The sequence below is a fragment of the Ovis canadensis genome, chromosome 1, assembly GCF_042477335.2.
Source record: "Ovis canadensis isolate MfBH-ARS-UI-01 breed Bighorn chromosome 1, ARS-UI_OviCan_v2, whole genome shotgun sequence".
NCBI classification, from domain to species: domain Eukaryota; kingdom Metazoa; phylum Chordata; class Mammalia; order Artiodactyla; family Bovidae; genus Ovis; species Ovis canadensis.
In genome coordinates, this window is record NC_091245.1 from 132679020 (window position 1) to 132699307 (window position 20288).

A 20288-nucleotide genomic window follows, 5' to 3' on the forward strand; every position below is an offset into this window, starting at 1 on the left:
GAACATTGGTTTCAGAGAAGGGCAATTAAGAGTTCACTGATTATACAAATAAAGGAAACTTCCTATCCATGCATGCTCAGTATGCTAAAAGTTTATATAATACAATATTAAAGGGTACATATGCTTTTGCATAAACATACACGTCTCTGGAAAACACACTTGGTTGAAATGAGACCAGCGGGCAGCAAGGGTGAGCAGTTTATCTCCTGCTCTCTGACATCTGATTCTGACACTTCTCTTCTTTCCTATGAAAACTCCAAGCTTTCTCTCTGCAGAGGTCCCTTCTGTGAGAGAGATAAGAGATCTGGTGAACTAAATCTACTGAAGTGTCACATACTAACAAGGAATTATTCACTAAGGAAAAGGATGCCTCTGGATATTGTGACTTTCAAGAGCTGGGAGCGTCCAAAGGCTTTGGGGGCCTAGGGATAGCACAAAGTTAAACAGTCCTTTAGGAGTTAGAATTAGATGACCTGAAGACGCTGATAACTTCACTTTCTATGTTCTATTGTCTGTGTTTTTGAACTCCCTCCTCCCCACCTCCGCCCCATTTTCATGGTCAAGTTCAGTCTTTCACCATGTTTTGCCCAGAGAATGACAATGGCCTTTCATTAGGACTTCTTGGGTACAGCCTGGTACCCATCAAATCCACTCTTCACATTACTCTTAGATTGATCCATGCTGTAGCTTTTCACTTGTTTTTCCGGTATCCTCAATACAAAAGGTCAAGTTCTTTACAGTGTTATTGAAGACCCTCCTAATATTCCCCCCAAACCCCTGCTTATTCTTCTGTCTTATCTCCCTCTTTTCTGTTTCAGCAGCTCTCAACTTTTCATGGTCCCTTAACCACGTCACAGCATCCTCCATCCCTATGACACTTATATTTTGCTTTTCTGATCTCAGATGTGCTTCTGCTCTAATCCCCTCAATCCTCTTTTATTAATTCCTCATCTTCCTTTAAGATTCAGGAGGGGTTACCTCCTTCGGGAATCTATCCATCCTCAAGAACCGCCCTCCAAAAACATGCATATACACCTCCATCTTCTTTCGGTGATAAACCTTCTCTCACACACCCCGTCTCCACACCCACACACACTCACACATTTGCTGTCCTCTGCTGTTGTAGAACCTTCTCCATGCTTACCCTATTTGCAGTCAGTGCCGTGTGTTGTAATTACATGCATGCGAACGTGTCTTCCTCAGGCTGTCTTCCTTGAAACTCCCAACATATGTTGGGAATGCACAAATATGATTACAGTTATATAATTTAAGATTCTTCAGGGACCTCCCTCATGACCCAGTGGCTAATACTCCATGCTCCCAAGGCAGGAAGCCTGGGTTCAATCCCTGATTGAGGAACTAGTCCCACATGCAACCAAAAAAAAAAAAAAAATCCTATGTGCTGCAACTAAGATCCGATGCAGACAAATAAATAAATAAATAACTCAGAAAATATTCTTTGAAATATGGTCTTTTAAGACAGATGGCCACTAGAAAGCCTTGTAGTCTCACACCTCTGTATTTGTCTGAAGTTATCTTTCTGGTTTTGTGGTACCACATATATATTTAGAGGAAGGATGAACAGAACTGAGATTTGGAGGCATTTGTTTCTGTCTGTCCTTCATTTTTTTTATGATCCTAGCTTACATCCATGAACTTGGGCTTGGAATCCTAATGTCAACTCTACAAAGTTATTGTGTCTGTGAATTGTCTCTGTTATTGTCTGCCAAACTCCTGTCACTGCTTCTGAATTAACCATCTCTGTAAAGAATCTGCCTGCGATGCAGGAGAGGCAGATTCGTTCCCTGGGTCAGGAAGATCCCCTGGAGAAGGAAATGGCAACCCACTCTAGTATTCTTGCCTGGGGAATCCCATGGACAGAGGAGACTGGTGGGGTTGCAAAGAGTTGGACATGACTGACCAACTAAACGAGTACAGCAATGTCTCCCCGGTGTGTTTCTGCATTGGTTACATGGAACAGATCTGAGGACAGGCATTTCACTCAAGCTGGCCTTACTGTGGTATTCCAGGCCTTGGATCACCTGAGCCAGTCACATTCCTCCTCCTCTGGGACCGAATCTCCTGTACAGTAAGTCCCCCACATGTGAATGAGTTCCGTTCTGAGAGTGCATTTTAAGTCCAGATTGTTCATAAGTCCAACAAAGTTAGCCTGGGTACCCAATTAACACAACCGACTATGCAGTACTATACTAAGTTTATAATACTTTTCACGCAAATAATAAATAAAAGCAAACACAAAAAATAGAGAAAACATTATAATCTTGCACTACAGTTCCTTGACAATTACAGTAGAACAGTGTAACAGGGCTTCCGATGCAGGAGACACAGGTTCAATCCCTAGGTCAAGAAGATACCCTGGAGAAGGTAATGGCAACTCACTCCAGTATTCTTGCCTGGAAAGTCATGGGATTGCAGTCTTGCCTGGAAAGTCTTGCCTTGCAGTCCATGGGATTGCAAAGAGTCAGACACAAGTGAGCAACTAACACACAACAGCTCTCATACAGGGACTGGCATCGAATGAAAAGGCAGGAAGAGTTACATGTCTAGGCATCTCATGATCCATCCACATCTTTGAAAGTTCACAACTTGAAGGTTCTTATGTAGTAGATTTACTTTAATGAGACATGGTTGAAATCAGTTTTCCTCTCATGGCATAAGACTCAAACTGTATGGAGCTATGTAGAGGCAGCCATCTACATTGAGAGAGAATACCACTGATGCTGTGATGAGGATGTATTCTTTGTGCATGATCTTAAGAATCATTTAAGTGAGTATGAGGCTAGATCCTTTAAAGAAGCAAATTGGGACAGCTCTGATCTACCACATTAGGCTGGTGCAGGTGAGATTGTGAACAAGATTTCCAGAGAGGTGAGAGCAGGCAGCCCTTGCTGTGGGAGCTGTGTGCAGATAATAAATGTCAGAACTGAGCAAATCGCTGGCAGGCCTAGAATGGAGACCACCCCAGCAGATGGTGCTCAGTCACAGGTTTGTCTCAGCCGAGGATGAGGACTTGCTAGGGTCTGCAAAGAGGACCACAGGTGTTTGGGTGGGCTGGGTGCCTTGTAATGTGTATAGTCTAGCAGTTGGCAGAGCCACCTGTGAAAATACTGCATTTGGTGGCACATGGGCTCATGGCCCAGTGGTCCATTACATCATCAAGCTCTGTTAGGTTTAGAAGGCAGAAGGCAAGGAAACCTGTGTGCAGTGGCTGTCTACTTAAATCTGGTTTATGGCTGCATGTCCTATACATTCTTCACTTCAAGACATCTTTATGAAGTGTATGCGGTACAGCAAGGGGCAGCCATCCGCATGGGAAGTGCTCCACATTCTTGTCCCTCATGTACCACCTGATTCAATCCGTCATCGGGCTTCCCTGGTGGCTCAGACGGTAAAGAATCTGCCTGCAGTGCAGGAGACCCAGGTTCGATCCCCAGGTCAGGAAGATCTCCTGGAAAAGGAAATGGCAACCCACTCCAGTATTCTTGCCTGGGGACGGAGGATCCTGGCGGGTCGCAAAGGGTCACAAAGAGTCGGACATGACTGAGACAATGCTCAATCAATCATCAGGTCTCAGGGCTTCCATTTACCAGATATTCCAGGAATCTCTTCTCCCCTCTTCTTTGCTTCCTAAGGAGACTTTGTTCCTCTTCATCTGTCTATTGTTCATGCGAGTATCTGGCACAGCAGAGAGACTCCATAAACGTGTGGGGAGTGGTTGAAAGAACAAGAGCAAGGCAGTCCGCTGCCATATAAAGAGCTCTGGGATGGAAATTAGGGCTGCTTGGCTTTGTTCCTTACAGCAAAACTAGCTAGAAGGTAGTTACTTTCGACTCTCAAGGATTTGATTTTGTCATCTGAAAAAAAGTGAGTTGGCTTTTATCTCACAAAAGCACCCTCTGGGTCAAAAAAACTGTTACATGCAACTAAGAAGTAGTAAGAAATCATTACTATTCTCTTGAGTTGATTGTATTCATTTTAAAAAAAAGAACAGTTCTCTTTTGCTGAGTATGATCAAATTCTTTGATTATTTTATTGTCTTTAGTCTTCTATGCCTGGAGATAGTTGACCTTCAAAATCTCTCTTTTTTAAATTAATTTTGATTGGAGTACATTGCTTTACAATGTTGTGTGAGTTTCTGCTATATAGCAAAGTGAATCATCCCCTCTTTTTTTGGATTTCCTTCTCATTTAGATCACCACAGAGCACTGAGTAGAGTTACCTTAGCCATACAGTAGGTTTTCATCAAAATATCTCTTTTTGTTTACTATCCCATAGTGCTTCTAAATCCTTGGAGGCAGATACCACGTATCTGCACTCAATTTTGCATCCTGGCACCCATAATAGTGCCCAGCACATGGTGATAACCTATATATATATATATATATTTCCTTTTTTTTGGGGGGGGAACTCTTGCTTTTTTAAAAATAAATTTATTTATTTTAATTGGAGGCTAATTACTTTACAATATTGTATTGGTTTTGCCAAACATCAACATGAATCCACCACAGGTATACACGTGTTCCCCATCCTGAACCCCCCCTTTCTCCTCCCTCCCCGTATATTTCCTCAATAAAGCAATGACTGCTCATTATGTAGCAATTGCACTCAAAATTACATGGGCACTTACCTGGTGCCAGAGTGGATAATAATCACTTGCCAATGCAGGGGATAGGGGCTTGATCCCTGGTCTCGGAAGATTCCCCATGCCAGGGGAGCAACTAAGTCTTTGTGCCACAGCTACTGAGCTCTAGAGCCTGAAAGCCGCAACTATTGGAACCCGCGCACCTAGAGGCTGAGCTCTGCAACAGGAGGAGCCACCGAAATGAGAAACCTGTGCCCTGCCCCCACTCACTGCAACTAGAGACAGCCCAGGCAAACCAATTAAGATCCAGTGCAGGCAAAATAAATAACACTTAAAAGTAATACATTAGTTGATTTGAGAGAATAGCATTGAAACTTGTATATTACCCTATGTGAAACAGATCACCAGTCCAAGTTCGACGCATGAAACAGGGCAGTCAAAGCGGGTGCACTGGGAAACCCTGAGGGATGGGATGGGGAGGGAGGTGGGAGGGGGGTTCAGGATGGGGGACACATGTACACCCATGGCTGATTCATGTCAATGAATAGCAAAAACCACTACAATATTGTAAAGTAATTAGCCTCCAATTAAAATAAATTCATCATTTTTTAAGTAATACATTAAAGAAAACATTTCATATCTATAAATAAAATAAAATTGCAGGCATGACTGAGGAATAAATCAAACATTTCACGACCATGACTGGAAATTTCAACCAACTTGAAATTCTATTTTTTTCAATTCTATTTTTCCAAATATTATTGCTAAATAAACAATGAAATGAATCACACTTGTGAATATTGCACAGACGTGCTCTGGAAACGTCTGTAATTATGAATGACTGTATTTAAATTTTGACTTACAATGTGTTATGCTGTGCTGTCTCAGAGCTAGACTGATCATGGCATTTGGAATGTACATGATATACAGAATATGTCAAGTAATGTAGTTCTTCACTCACATTCCTATTTTTCTAAATTCATGTGTTCATATGCTCAGTCATGTCTGACTCTTTTGTAATCCCATGGACTCTAGCCCACCAGGCTCCTCTGTCCTTGGGATTCTCCTGGCGAGAATACTGGAGTGGGTTGCCATTTCCTCCTCCGGGAATCTTTCCAACCTAGGGGTCAAACCTGAGTCTCCTGCATTGCAGGCGGATTCTTTACCACTAGCGCCACCTGGGAAGCCCAATATGTTCATATACGATCATATATATGTGGTCAAATAATTAATTGATATTATTAATATTATTTTATTATGTGGATTTGGTCTTCACTGGACTCACTTTACAAATCGAACATAGGAATTGGGCACTTGTTCAGAAAATTTGATCAGTGGAGATAAACGCAAACCAAGCAATTCTCAAAGGGTACTGTTTGATCTGAGTTATTCTTGCTTTCCTCATCAATCAAATCAAGAGATCATGCAGGTCACCCTACCATTCACAACACATCCAAGACCATTTTTTATTCTCATTGTGTATATATCTTTGATGTGTAGTCAATGAAGGGATTCTAAAAGTTTAATTCTACATAAGACGGAAGATGAATAATCTCATTTTAGTGGAAGGGAATGCAGGCTCATGCGTTCTTGGTTCTGGTGTGGTTTTATGGAACATTTTCCTAGTGATCTCAGAGTGCCTGTGTGCTCCTAGGAACTGCTATTTATTTGCACATTATGTATTTCTTTTTGTTTACCCGATGAGCTTATTGTGGCAAAGGAGTAGTATTAGGTAAGATTAGGTCAAGTAGTATATCTCTCTCACACACACACACTCTTTAAAATAAGAGAGGTTTTAATAAATGTTTTTAAATAGTTTGCTTCTGTCTCATGTAAGGGAAATCTAGAGATAGGCAATTGGGAGTGATATAACATCTTCGTGTAGTTATTAGAGATGCCTACTTCATCAAGTTCATACCTCCCCTATCTCTAGGTGAACTAGCCTCATGGTCCTACGTGGAGGCTAGAACTCAGCCGTCACACCCACATTACAGAAAACAAGATAAGGAAGAAGGGGCAAAAAAACCAACCTAGCCATCTCTAAGGAGGTTTCTTGTGTGATTTCACAAAATTACAACGTTTTTCCAGAACTTTACCACATAAAAAGAGTATTTTTAAGAGTATCTAGGGAAAAAAAAGTATTTACTTCAGCATGTACCCAGTTAACTTACATCAAGAGTTCTTTTACCAAGGAAAATGTAGAGAATAAATATTGAAGTAGGCAACTGTCTACCACAGGGGCTGAGACACTAAATGAAGTGAATTTAAACATTTAAGGGAAAAAATTAGTTTCTAATTTTATTATTCTGAGGACAACAGAGAAATTACCTGTAAAACCCCAAGAAAGAGGATTAGTTGAATGATGTTATTAGAGAGAGGGATTACAGTGGGGAAAAAAAGGCAACATAAATATCTTTGTCATGTCTGAATTTTACAGGATTTTTTTTTTGCAAGTAATATGGACTTATTGGGAAAATCATATAGATTGATGTTTCTGCTCTTCATAAGCATTTTATACATTGAACTATAACACTATTTAGCAGTAACTTACTGAAATTGTGGTCATCTTATTTTACATATATATGTATATGTAGATAAATAGATACAGATATATTTAGTTCTGGAGTCTTATTGTTTTTAATAAAAGGGACAGAACTAAATACTCTTCATATTGAAAACCATACTCAATTGAGCTTGTTTTTCTATTCTTACTTTTCTATATTATCAAAGCAACGCAACAAGGAAGAAAATGTACATTTTTAAATTAAGCAAGTTTTGCTGAAGTTATATGCCTTACAAACTGCAGATAGGTGTAAAATAAAATATGAGTTTTGAAGATTTTGAGCCTGAAAATGTTGTATTACATATTTTAATGCACTGGCCCAAAGAGTAACTATCAAGCAAATAAATGAGTCAGAAGAAAAGTTTTACCAAGTTTTATCCTTCTCATGCATGCTTTTTACTTTCAGCCCAGGAGTTGGAATGATTTTTTTTTCATAATTTAATTAATCACTTTGTGCATTAGTTCCCTGGTGGCTCAGTGCTAAAGAATCCACCTGCCATTGCAGGAGATACTGGTTTGACCCCTGAGTCAGGAAGATAGCCCAGAGAAAGGAATGGCAACTTGCTCCAATATTCTCGCCTGGGAAATCCCGTGGACAGAGAAGCCTTGTGGGCTATAGCCCATATGGTGGCAAAGAGTCAGACATGACTTAGTAACTAAAAAAACAAAAAGCAAATTAATCACTTATGAAGTATTATAAATAAACAGGATTGTTTAATATTTCCTTCTTTAATAGAAAGATAAAATGCTTTTCCTGCATCTATGACTTATTTTTCATTATAATAGGAAATTCACTCAAGTTTATTCTTTTGAAATTGTAGTTATTCCAGAAAAATCTCTTCTAAAAGTTTTCTCTCTCACTTAACATACTTCTTAAAATCTCTTAGGTTCATTTGAAAAGTTTCTCCTAATAGAAATATTCTATAATCTGCCTGCATCTTTTACAGGCATCAAATATCTCTGTGGCTTTTTTTTTCTTTTTCTTTTTCTTTTTCTATTTAATAGGATGTGACACAAGTTAGTTGGTTTCCCTGGTGGCTCAGACGATAAAGAATCTGCCTGCAATGCAGGAAACCCGGATTTGATCCCTAGTTTGGGAAAACCTGTGGAGATGGGAATGGCAACCCACTCCAGTAATCCTTGCCTGGAGAATTCCGTGGTCAGAGAAGGCTAGCGGGCTGCAGTCAATAGGATCGCAAAGAGTGGACACAATTGAGAGACTGGTCCGCCCAGTCGTGTCCTGTAGCCCGCATTGCATGGAACCCGGGTCTCCCGCACTGCAAGCAGATTCTTTACCATCTGAGCCACCAGGGAAGTGAAAGTGAAGGTGAAAGTTGCTCAGTACTGTCCGACTCTCTGTGACCCCATGGACTACAGTCCATGGAATTCTCCAGGCCAGAATACTGGAGTGGGTAGCCTTTCCCTTCTCCAGGGGATCTGCCCAATCCAGGGATTGAACCCAGGTCTTCTGCACTGAAGGCGGATTCTTTACCAGCTGAGCCACTAGGGAAGCCCAAGAATACTAGAATGGGTAGCCTATCCCTTCTCCAGCAGATCTTCCCGACCCAGGAATTGAACCAGGGTCTCTTGCATCACAGGCCGATTCTTTACCAACTGAGCTATCAGGAAAGCTCCAAGTCACCAGGGAAGCCCCTATTTAATTAAATTATGTAATTAAATTATTGATGTAATTAAATTATTGTGTGGAATATTCATAAGTCTTTTACATTTTGCTATTTTATAAAATGAATTTGTAAATTGGTCATGTCAGAGAAAGAAGAGAAATGATCTAATGGCATTCTTTTCATATTTACTATTTGCCTTAAACATTAATAGTAAAACCACGTCAAGATATATGTATTTTTAAGTTGCTGTGTAGTGGTATTGAGGTTTAAATGTGTTGTAAATATTATTGTAACAATCACAACATTATCAGTATCCTTTTTACTTATGAAAAGCTATCTGTGGAATAAAATATATTAACTCTGAGCCTTGTTATAAACTCCCATCTCCCAGTACTTCAGAGCCACTACAAGTACATTTAATATCTTGATTATAAAGTCTCATTTTGGTACACATTTCAATCAATAATTTTCTTCAAAAATTTTCCATTGTCAGCAAAGGGTCAAAAATTATCCATGGAGCTAAACAATACACACTGATACTTATATGCATCTGCAAAGATTTTTGGAGAACAGAGAAGAAAGCTTGTGGGATGTCTTTCCTCTTGACACCAACTAATACTCATATTAACTTGGGGGGGGGAGTGGTCTTACAATTCTATTTAATTCTGACACACACCACCCAGCAGTCTCATCAGTTTGCCCTCCTTGCAGATGTCAATCGAAAGTGTTGAGTTCCCCAAGTTACTCACACTTCCACCCAACTTGACTACAAAGTCAGGGATCCCCACAGCCCCCTCCTTCAGATTTGACTGTTAGAACAAGTCATAGGACTTAGGAAAATGTGTTACTTGCCTTTTATTACCAGTTGATGATAAAGGATACAACTCATGAACAGTCAAAGGGCAGGATGCATAGAGCAAAGCACTGGGAGAGGGGAAGTAGACTCGCAGAGCTGCTGTGCCCTCTTCAGGCCCACCGCCACCCCAGCACCATGATGTGTTCACCAACCTGGAAGCTCTCTGAACCCCCATGAAAAAGGGGGTTTTAATGGAGGTTTCCTTTGTGGGCATGATTGATGACGTTGTTGTTGTTCAGTCACTCAGTCCTATTAGACTCTTTGCAATCCCATGGACTGCATGCAGCACGCCAGGCTTCCCTGTCCTTCACTATCGCCTGGAGTTTGCTCAGACTCATTTCCATGGAGTCAATGATGCCATCCAACTGTCTCATCCTCTGTCCCCTTCTCCTCTTGCCCTCAGTCTTTCACAGCATCAGGGTCTTTTCGATGTGTTGGCTTTCGAATCAGGTGGCCAGAGTATTGGAGCTTCAGCTTCAGCATCAGTCCTTCCATTGAATATTGAGGGTTGCTTTCCTTTAAGATGGACTGGTTTGATCTCCTTGAAGTCCAAGGACTCTCAAGGGTCTTCTCCAGTCATTTGTAGAGACGTGGATGGACCTAGAGAGTGTCATACAGAGTGAAGTAAGTCAGAAAAACAAATGTTGGGTACTAATGCATATATGTGGAATCTAGAAAATGGTATAGATGATCCTATTTGAAAAAGAGAAATAGAGACACAGACATGGAGAACAAGCATATAGGTACCAAGAGGGAAAGAGAGGGTGGAAGGAATTGAGAGACTGGGATCAACACATATACACTATTGATACTATTTTAAAAATAGATAACTGATGTATAGCACAGGAAACTCGACTTAGTTCACTGTGGTGACCTGGACTGTAAGTCCAAAAGGGAGGGGATACATGTATATGTATAGCTGATTAATTTTGCTTTACAGAAGAAATTAACACAACATTGTAAAGCAGCTATGCTCCAATAAAAATTAATTCAAAAAGAAAAAAACATTATTTACCACTGGTGATTAACTCAATCTCTAACTGTCATCCCTTCTCTGGAGGTCAGAAGTGGGACTGAAAGTTCCAACCCTCTAATTATGCTTTGGTCTTTCTGGAGACCAGACCCCCTGTTTAAGGTTTCTAGGGGCCACCAGGCATCTCTTTAGCACACACAAGACACTTTAGTCACTTCAGAGATTCTAAAGGTTTTAAAAACTGTGTGTCAAGAGCCTGGGACAAAGACCAAATGTTTATTTTTTATTTATTACACCACAGTGTTAGTCGTCACCACTCACGCTCTGTGGTGAAATGAGGCTTCCCTGGTGGCTCAGACAGTAAAGAATCTGCCTGTAATGGGAAAGACTCAGGTTCAATCCCTGGGTTGGGAAGATCCCCTGGAGAAGGGAATGGCAACCCACTCCAGTATTCTTGCCTGGAGAATTCCATGGACAGAGGAGCCTGGCGGGCTACAGTACATGGGGTCGAAAAGAGTCTAACACTTTCACTTTTCAGTACAAATTGTCTTGGCTATGTTGGTGCTTGCTTTGCTACCATTTTGTTACTGGCATATTTCAGAAAACATCATCTAGGGAAAGGCAGCATCAATTTATTCACAAGTGAATTAAATCAGAGCTCAGTACACTTATTCTATAAAGCACAGGATGGTAAATATTTTAGGCTTTGTGCCCATGTGGTCTCTGTCACAACTGCTCTGCTTTGCCATTCTAGCATCAAAACAGTCAAACAACAGGTCAACAAATGATTTGGCTTTGTTTCAATCAAACTTTATTTACTGAAGCAACCAGTGGGCCCCATTTGGTCCATGGCCATAGTTCACCTTCCCATAGACTAAATTGAGTAAAGAAGTCATTTGCTATAATAAATAACTATAATGAATGTTTAAAAGAATTTGTTCGCAAACCTTTCATATTTTGCCTGCTGAACTGAATGCTTTTGTTTAGTACCGAGCTCGTGTGAAATTATGAAAAGCACGAAAGCATAATTACTTGTGAACTTGCAAAATTCATAAAAGGTGTTGCAGTAGTCCCCTGAAAATAGAAATTTCTCTTTGCATATATAAATATTTAGATGAATTATGCTTTATAATCCAAAAAGTCATCAATTAAAAAGAACAACACCAAAAAGAAGTTGTATTTCTTTCTTTTCCCAAGAAAAATGCCCTTTTAGGTCTGATCTGAATAAGGGATTAACAGGTTAGGAAATACTTTCATTACAGAGAAAGGATTTTGTGGATTAGTCCCTAATAGTTTAACAAGTGTGGGTAAGGTTAGGGGCTTCCCTTATGGCTCAGCAGGTAAAGAATCTGCCTGCAATGCAAGAGACACAGGAGACAAGGGTTTGATCCCTGGGTCAGGAAGATCCCCTGGAGGAAGAAATGGCACCCCACTCCAGTATTCTTGCGTGGAGAATCCTATGGACAGAGGAGACTTGGAATGCTGCAGTCAAAGGGTCGAAAAGCGTCAAATGTGACTCAGTGACCAAGCGCAAAAGTTTAGCTTAATTTGTGTATTAAAGATTTCAGACCAGTTTTAATATGTATAGGAAAAGCTCAAAATCATAGGATATAAAATGACACAGTTTTTCCCTAAAAACCCAAGTAATATTGAAAACTATGTTTTTAAGGATATTCATCTAATTTTAATCTCTTCTATAAGGATGTTTTTATATTGTACTTTAAAAATCACTTTACAGTTTTAAACAATACCATATATTGCAATATTTTGTTTTTTTTTTTTTTAAGTAGATGCACATTTCCTTACTCCTCCCTCTGAGTACTTTAAAACCCTTGATGTTACATATAAAACAAACAAGAAAATTCTGAAAGGTGAAGAAAAGAAGGCAGAGCAGCCAGGAACCCCATGGGCTGAAGACCAACACAATAGTGAGCTCCCTGGGTTTTCTTTTTGCCTCATTTCTCCCAGGTTTATAGGTAAAGAACCTGACAGCCCATAGATACCAATGAAAGCAGATAATAAAAACCCCAACAAAAGCCTGATCTCTTCAGTCAGAGGACCCAGAAAGAAACAGTCTAGCAAAACAGGAAATTCTTAGACAGTAACAACTGGACTAATTTAACTATAGCCAAACACCATAAGGGAAAAAAAAAAAAAAACACTCCACCCAAGTGCATATCAGGAAAGGTCAAGTGTGAAGTCTAGACAGAACAGAAAAGCTGCAAAATGTATGGAGCAAAACACATAAAAGAAACACAGAAACCCAAAATTATAGTTGGAAACTTCTACATCCTTCACCAACAATTAGTAGAACTAGACAGAAACAAGGATATAGAATTGATTAACAAGGATATAGAAGAACTGAACAATATCATCAACCAACAAAATCGAATCAACATTTATAAAACACCCAAACACAGCAGCAAGAAAATATACAGAGCCCAAAAACACACCCAAAGAGCGAGGCCAACTGATTTTTGACAAAGGTGCAAAAGCAGTACAATGGAAGAAGAATAGTGTCTTCAATAAATGTGCCAGAGTAGTTGGATATCAATGGGCAAAATAAATGAAGCTCAATCTAAATCTGATACCACATACAAAATTAAGTCAAAATAGATCATAGATTTAAACATCAAACATAAAACTATCATGAAACCTAAGAGAAAATCTTCAGAAACTAGGGCTTGAAGAAGAGTTCTTAGACATGACAATAAAACATAAAACACAGTTCATAAAAGAAAAAAACTTGATAAATTGGACTTCATTCAAATGAAAAACTCTCACTTTTGCCAAAGACTCTATAAAGAGGATGAAAATACAAGCTGCAAGCTGGGAGAAACTACTTACAATTTACTTATCTGAGAAGGGACTCATATCCAGAATATCCAAAGAACTCTCAAAAATTCAACAGTCAAAACATAAACAATCCAATAAGAACATGAACAAAAGATAGGAAACATTTCACTGAAGAAGATATATAAATGGCACAACTGTTCATTAAAAAATGTTCAGCTTCTCTAACTAAAGGGAAATGTAAATTAAGGTCACAATGAGATACCACAGCACACCTGTTAAAATAGCTAAAATAAAAAATAATGGCAATGCCAAATGCTGGCAAGGATGTATAGAAACTGGATCTCTCCTACACTGCTAGTGGGAATGTAAAATAGTACTGTCACTCTGGAAAATAGTTTGGCAGTTTCTTTTAAAATAGAATATATGCTTGTATATCCTAGCAGTCCTACTTGTGAGCATTTATTCTGGAGAAATGAATACTTATGTCCATATAAAAACTAGTACGTAATTGTTCATAGCAGTTTGATAAATGGAAAAGGTAAAACTAGAAATAACCAAACTGTCCTATAATAAGTAATGGTTTAATGAACTGGCTTAAAGGTATACTACAGAATATTACACAGTAATAAAAACGAATGTATTGCTATACATGAAAGTCAAGATGGCTTCCAAGGACATCACGCTCAGTGAAGAAAAGACCATTTAGAAAGTCACATGCTATGTGATTCCATTTGTATAACACTCTTGAAATGGCCAAATTATAGAAACAGAGAACAGATTAGTGGTAGGGGTTATTGATGGTGGTAGGTGTGTGTATGCCTATAAAGAAGGAGCACAAAGAAGTATTTTGCAGTAATGGAAGAGTACCTTACTTACTGAATTGGTTGCATAAATCTATGCATGTATTAAAATGATATAGAACCAACCATGAAAGTGAAAGTCACTCAGTCATGTTCAACTCTTTGTGACCCCATGGATTATACAGTCCATGGAATTCTCCAGGCCAGAATACTGGAGTGGGTAGCTGTTCCCTTCTCTAGGGGATCTTTCCAACCCAGGGATCTAATCCAGGTCTCCCACATTGCAGGCAGATTCTTTACCAGCTGAGCCACCAGGGAAGCCCAAGAATACTGGAGTGGGTAGCCTATCCCTTCTCCAGGGGATCTTCCCAAACCAGGAATTGAACCAGGATCTCCTGTATTGCAGGCAGATTCTTTACCAGCTGAGCTACCAGGAAAGCCCTACCCACACTTTATACCAATTGCAATTTTCTAGTTTTAATGTTGTACTTTGGCTATCTAGGGCTTCCCTGGTGGCTCAGAGGGTAAAGAATCCCCCTGCAATGCCGGAGACTTGAGTTTGATCCCTGGGTTGGGAAGATCCCCTGGAGAAGGGAATGGTGACCCACTCCAGTATTCTGTCCTGGTGAATTCCATGGATAGAAAAGCCTGGTGGGCTACACAACTAAGCGACTTGCACTTTTCACTTTGACTACCTAAGATGTAACCTTTGGGGAAAACTAGGTGAAGGATACACATGACCTCTCTGCATGACTTTTGCAACTTCCTGGGAATCTATAATTATTTCAAATTAGAGGTTTAGAAAAGAAAAAATATGCAAACCCTGTAATGCTTTCTTTCAAAAAAATACATTCCCTAAATTTTTTCAAGGATTTTATGATGTCAAATTTCTCAACTTAATAAACTCTCTTTCCAAAAGATGACTAAACCAAATATTTTATATACTGGAAGGTTACTGTTTATTTTTTTAATTAATAACTGAGTAAATAATGCTATAAATTGTATGCTCACCATGTTTTAAATAACTAATTTATAATTGCTAATGGGTATCAAAGTATCAAGGACATGAAAATCATGATTTAATCAAAAAACCTCTTAACACATTAATTGCAACCTCATTATTGACCTTAAGAGCAGACACTTTTGCTGGAGCTGCTGACAAGAAAATAAAATGTGACTGATTTTCTACTTTTTTTCTATTGAAAGAGGAATTAATGAATATAAATATGCCTTGATTTGATGTCTTAGCTTCCATAGCACACACTTTAGAAACTCTACGCCTAAATAATTGGGCCATTGATTATTTCTAGGACATGAATTAAGCCCTCCAATTTAATCTTATTTAGACCTAAAAATCACAGTGAAAAAGAGGTTTCCAGATCACTTTTGTTAAAATTTCATGTTATCTCCTTTGATAAATCTTTTTCCTTGAAAGGATTTATTTACTGAACTGCTAGACTCTGTCATTCTTTAATTGCTAATAGCCCATCCAAATATCTCATGTTCTACTTTCATAATTTACTAACAAAGTTAAAATTATGTAAGAATACTTTTCAGTTTGTTTTTTTTTAAGTGAGTGGGGGAAAGTCATAAAGAGACGATTTCTACTGCAAAGCATACAGACAGATAGGTCCACAGTTCCTTATCTGCAATTCTGAAATCCTTAAAAGAAAAAAAGAACCTGAAAAGTAAAGGTTTTATACAATGCAACTGGTGTCAAGCCTGGACCTGAATGAACCTGGGATTTTTTTATAGCTTCCATGGAATCCAAGTGTTAATATTCAGAAATGTTCATGTGTTATGCCCCAGATGCTGGCTGTGGGAGTATCATACAATATACAGTATATGTATATTCCCTTTCCAAAATCTGAACATTCCTGGCTTATGAACACATCTAGTCCCAAGGACTTGGGATGGGAGATCATGGACCTGTCTTAGAAAAGTACAGGATAGCTGTTTATATAGCACTTGAGAATAGGACTTTATTGATATGACCAATGAGTCCAGGAGCACAATTATTTCATGACATTGAATTTGAGAGGAGAGTCAGAAAAGCACCAAGCTGACCTTTATTTCATTAATAAGCAAACTGAGGCATTGAGCAGCTTGCCCAAGGTTACCCAAAGCTACAGTTGGAACCATGGCAGTCTGGCTTTAGAAGTCATGCTTTTAAAACACAAGATTTTGTTTCTGAAGATCTATCCTGAAAGCCTTCCCCATCACAGCAGAATGAGACCGAGTCTCTGAGATGAAAGCCTGAGGATTTTTTTAAATTTCATACTCTTATGGATAAAACTCTAGGCTCCAGGAAACTGGCAGCCAGCCCAGTTCATGTTCCCCAAATATGAAACTGGAGGATCCTTTTAAAGAGTAAAATCTACAAACCAGAAGAAAAACAAAACATGAGAACTGACCTCAGTTGATCCCCTACTGTGGGGTTCATCTGTCCAGTACTGACTTTGCACGCTGAACTTCCAACCCACAAATTTTAACATAGGAGTAGATTCAGGAGTCATTGAGCAAGCTCTGGCAGATATTGGAGGACAGAAGAGCCTGGCGTGCTGCAGTCCATGGGGTTCCAAACAGTCAGACACAACTTAGTGACTGAACAACAACCACAGTAGACATTTAAGGAAAATGTCAAACGCAAACAGATCAAAGTGAACAATCAATAAAAAGGAGCCTAGACAGGACAGAGGAAATAGGAAAAAATAGTCTCAAGGAATATATTATCATGAGTACATTAGAGATTAATAGAAGAAATTGCATCCATAAAAGCAAAAAAGGACACTATGTAAAAAAGGAAGTGACGTAGAGGATAAGATAGAGCACCTGGAAAATAAAAATATGATTGCTGAAATTCTAGAATTCAGTAAGATTTTAGAAGATAAAGTCCTGAAATTCCCCACAAAGTAGTTTAAGAAAATAGGGATAAGAAAAATTAGAGAAGTGATCCAGGAGACTAAGAGGCTTATTTCAGAACAGGTTTCCAGAAAGAGAAGCAGAGAAAATGCTAGAAAGGAAATTATTAATTTATGGAATGATTTTAAGAACTGAAAAACTTGAGTTTTTTTTTTTAACATTATTCTTAAGAACGTTTCTAAAAGGGCACTTGTCGTATAGTCATGGAACTGTATTTGAAAGGCTGAGGAATCCTTATAATCCCTATGAGTCTTTTAAAAAAATGTAATTCTGCTTCTCTTTTTTAGGGGCACAGCAATTGCTGGCATAGTATTTGGAATCGTGTTCATCATGGGGGTCATTGCTGGAATTGCCATATGTATCTGCATGTGCATGAAAAACAACCGTGGGACCCGGGTGGGTGTCATCAGGACCACCCACATCAATGCCATCTCCTCTTACCCTGGTAAGCAATACTGCTTACTCATTCTGAAGGAGGAGTCAGATTTGTTAGTTATGCTCTGGTTCTGGGAGAGAAGAATCATTAAAGATTCTCACTGGAATAATCCCCAAGTATGTAGGATGTTTCTTAGTTAATGTAGATCGAAGCTTTAACTTTCCGTGGAGGTCACTTATATCTGCATTATAATATCTACCTCCTATTTGAAATATTCGTATGTTCAATGGTTGCCTTATTGACTACAATTGCCAACCTGCCGTAGTTAAGAGAAATAGACAGTTCACACCTGCTGTGTCTATCTACCAGTGAGTAAGTATTGAAGAAAGTTTTTATGTGTCCTCTTTATGCAAGAAAATGGTTTTAACATAACACTAAAATTATCAACAAAGAGAAAACATAATTTTTAGTAATTTGCAAGTATTTGTTGAGAATCTTCCAGAAATTCCATATATGAATATATTGTACGCATATGAATCCATAAACAAAGTGCTGTGTTTCCCTTTGATTTTTAAGTCAATATAGTATTTTTAAGTCTATATGTAGATAGCTCAGCTGGTAAAGAATCTGCCTGCAATGTAGGAGACCCCAGTTTGATCCCTGAGTTGGGAAGATGCCCTGGACAAGGGATAGGCTACCCGCTCCAGTATTCTTGCCTGGAGAATTCCATGGACAGAGGAGACTGACGGGCCCCAGTCCATAGGGCCCAAAGAGTCAAACATAACTGAGTGACTTTCACTTAAATATATATACATATATATATTTAGACATATATATATATACACACACACACACGCATATAGGGATTCCCTAGTGGCTTAGATGGTAAAGAGTCTGCCCTCAATGTGGGAGACCTGGGTTCAATCCCTGGGTCAGGAAGATCCCCTGGAGAAGGAAATGGCAGACCACTCCAGTACTATTGCCTGGAAAATCCCATGAATGGAGGACCCTGGTGGGCTACAGTCCATGCGGTCTGAGTCTGACATGACTGAGCGACTTCACTTTCACTTTTCATACACTCATGTCCTCTCTCTACCCCTTACAGCAAAGGAAGAAGGTAGTTTCTACGTCTGGTCTGCCCCGTGTATCAATTCCCTGATAATGTCTCTCCTTCCTTAATCTTTTACCTATCACAGTCACCTTGAGGGAGCACATTTCAGATGAACGTCAGCATGATCGTTTCCTCTGTCGTCTTTTGTTGGTTCTCCCCCTTCTCCAATATCTCCGTGTTAGAGTGCCTCGAGTCTCACCCTTGTGTCTTCTGTCCTGTATCCAGACTTACTTCTTAAGTTGTATCAATTGGCCTCATGGTATTAAGGACCATTTATATGTTAAATGCCTCCCAGAGTTATGTATCTCCATTCTAAACCACCTTCCTGAATTTCACACTCATTTGATCCCACTGCCTATTGAACCTATCCACTTGGATGTCTAACAGACAGATCTCAAACGTAACATGTCTGAATCTGTACTTCCGATCATCCCCCCACCAGAGACTCCTCCACTCACCCTTTACCATCTTAACTGATGGCACGGCCAACCGTCAAGCGGTTCAGGCCAAAAACCTTGGCGTCATCCTGGACTTCTCTCTTTCCCTGACATCTGCATGCAGTCTACCAGGAAAACTTCTCAGCTCCACCTTCAGGATGTAAACAGTATATATGACTACTTCTCACCATACCTTCTCTGGTGGGAGCCACCATCAACTCTCGTTTCCATGACTGTGATATCCTAGCTGCTCTCCCAGCAGCCATTCGAGCCCTGTAGGGGTCTATTCTAAACACAGTAGCAGACTGAACCCATTTAAGATGATTAAATGTCAGATCGTATCAGACTTCTTTGCTCAGAATCTTTCAGTGGCTCCCCATGTCCCCAGAGGAAGAGTCAAAGTCAGTGGTTTCTCATTTTATCCAAAAAGTCGATTCGTTACCAGGGCCCTCGAGGCAGTGCCTGAACTGGCTCCTCTCTTATTTCTCTGACTTCACTTCCTTCTCCCTCTCGCCACCTGGCTCCACTCACACTTTTTCTTGCTGTTCTGTGAACACACAGGGCACACTCTTATCTTAGGGTTGAACTTACTTAATTCAGTTCAGTTCCTCAGTCATGTCCAACTCTGTGATCCCGTGGACCATAGCACGCCAGGCCTCCCTGTCCATCACCAACTCCCAGAGTTTACTCAAACTCATGTCTGTTGAGTCGGTGATACCATCTAACTATCTCATCCTCTGTCATCCCCTTCTCCTTCCACCTTCAATCTTTCCTAGCATCAGGTCTTTTCAAATGAGTCAGTTCTTCGCATCAGGTGGCCAAAGTATTGGACCTTCAGCATCAGTCCTTCCAATGAATATTCAGGACTAATTTCCTTTAGAATGGACTGGTTGGATCTCCTTGCTATCCAAGAGACCCTTAAGAGTCTTCTCCAACACCACAGTTCAAAAGCATCAATGCTTTACTTAATTCAAGTCTTTGTTAAAGGTCATTTTATGAATGAGGTCTTCCTCAGTCACCTTCCTTAAGATTGTAAGGTTTCTCACCTCCCACATGAACCCATCCTTTTACTCTACTTGTCCAGAGGGCTTCATTTAACCTTCTAAGATAGCATATGGTTCACCTAATGGTTATGTTTATTTTTTATTGTTCATCCCCTCTTTCTAGAACATTAGCTCCGTGAGGCAGGCCTTGTTGTCGATTTTATTTGCGTCTCAATCCCAAGC

The 20288-nt window shown here is 39.6% G+C and overlaps 1 protein-coding gene across 20 annotated transcripts in view; it reads left to right on the top strand.

Annotated features, from left to right (window-relative positions):
• The window catches only part of CYYR1 (cysteine and tyrosine rich 1), a 215629-nt gene that overhangs the window by 85966 nt on the left and 109375 nt on the right, over positions 1-20288 (top strand). For all 20 annotated transcript variants that reach the window (XR_011248534.1, XR_011248511.1, XR_011248531.1 and 17 more), the window contains exon 3: positions 17426-17583. Coding sequence is in view for 16 of the 20 variants with exons in the window: in XM_069549640.1 (XP_069405741.1) it covers positions 17426-17583 (158 nt within the window). In the remaining 4 variants the exon portion in view is untranslated. The remainder of the gene's footprint in view (positions 1-17425; positions 17584-20288) is intronic.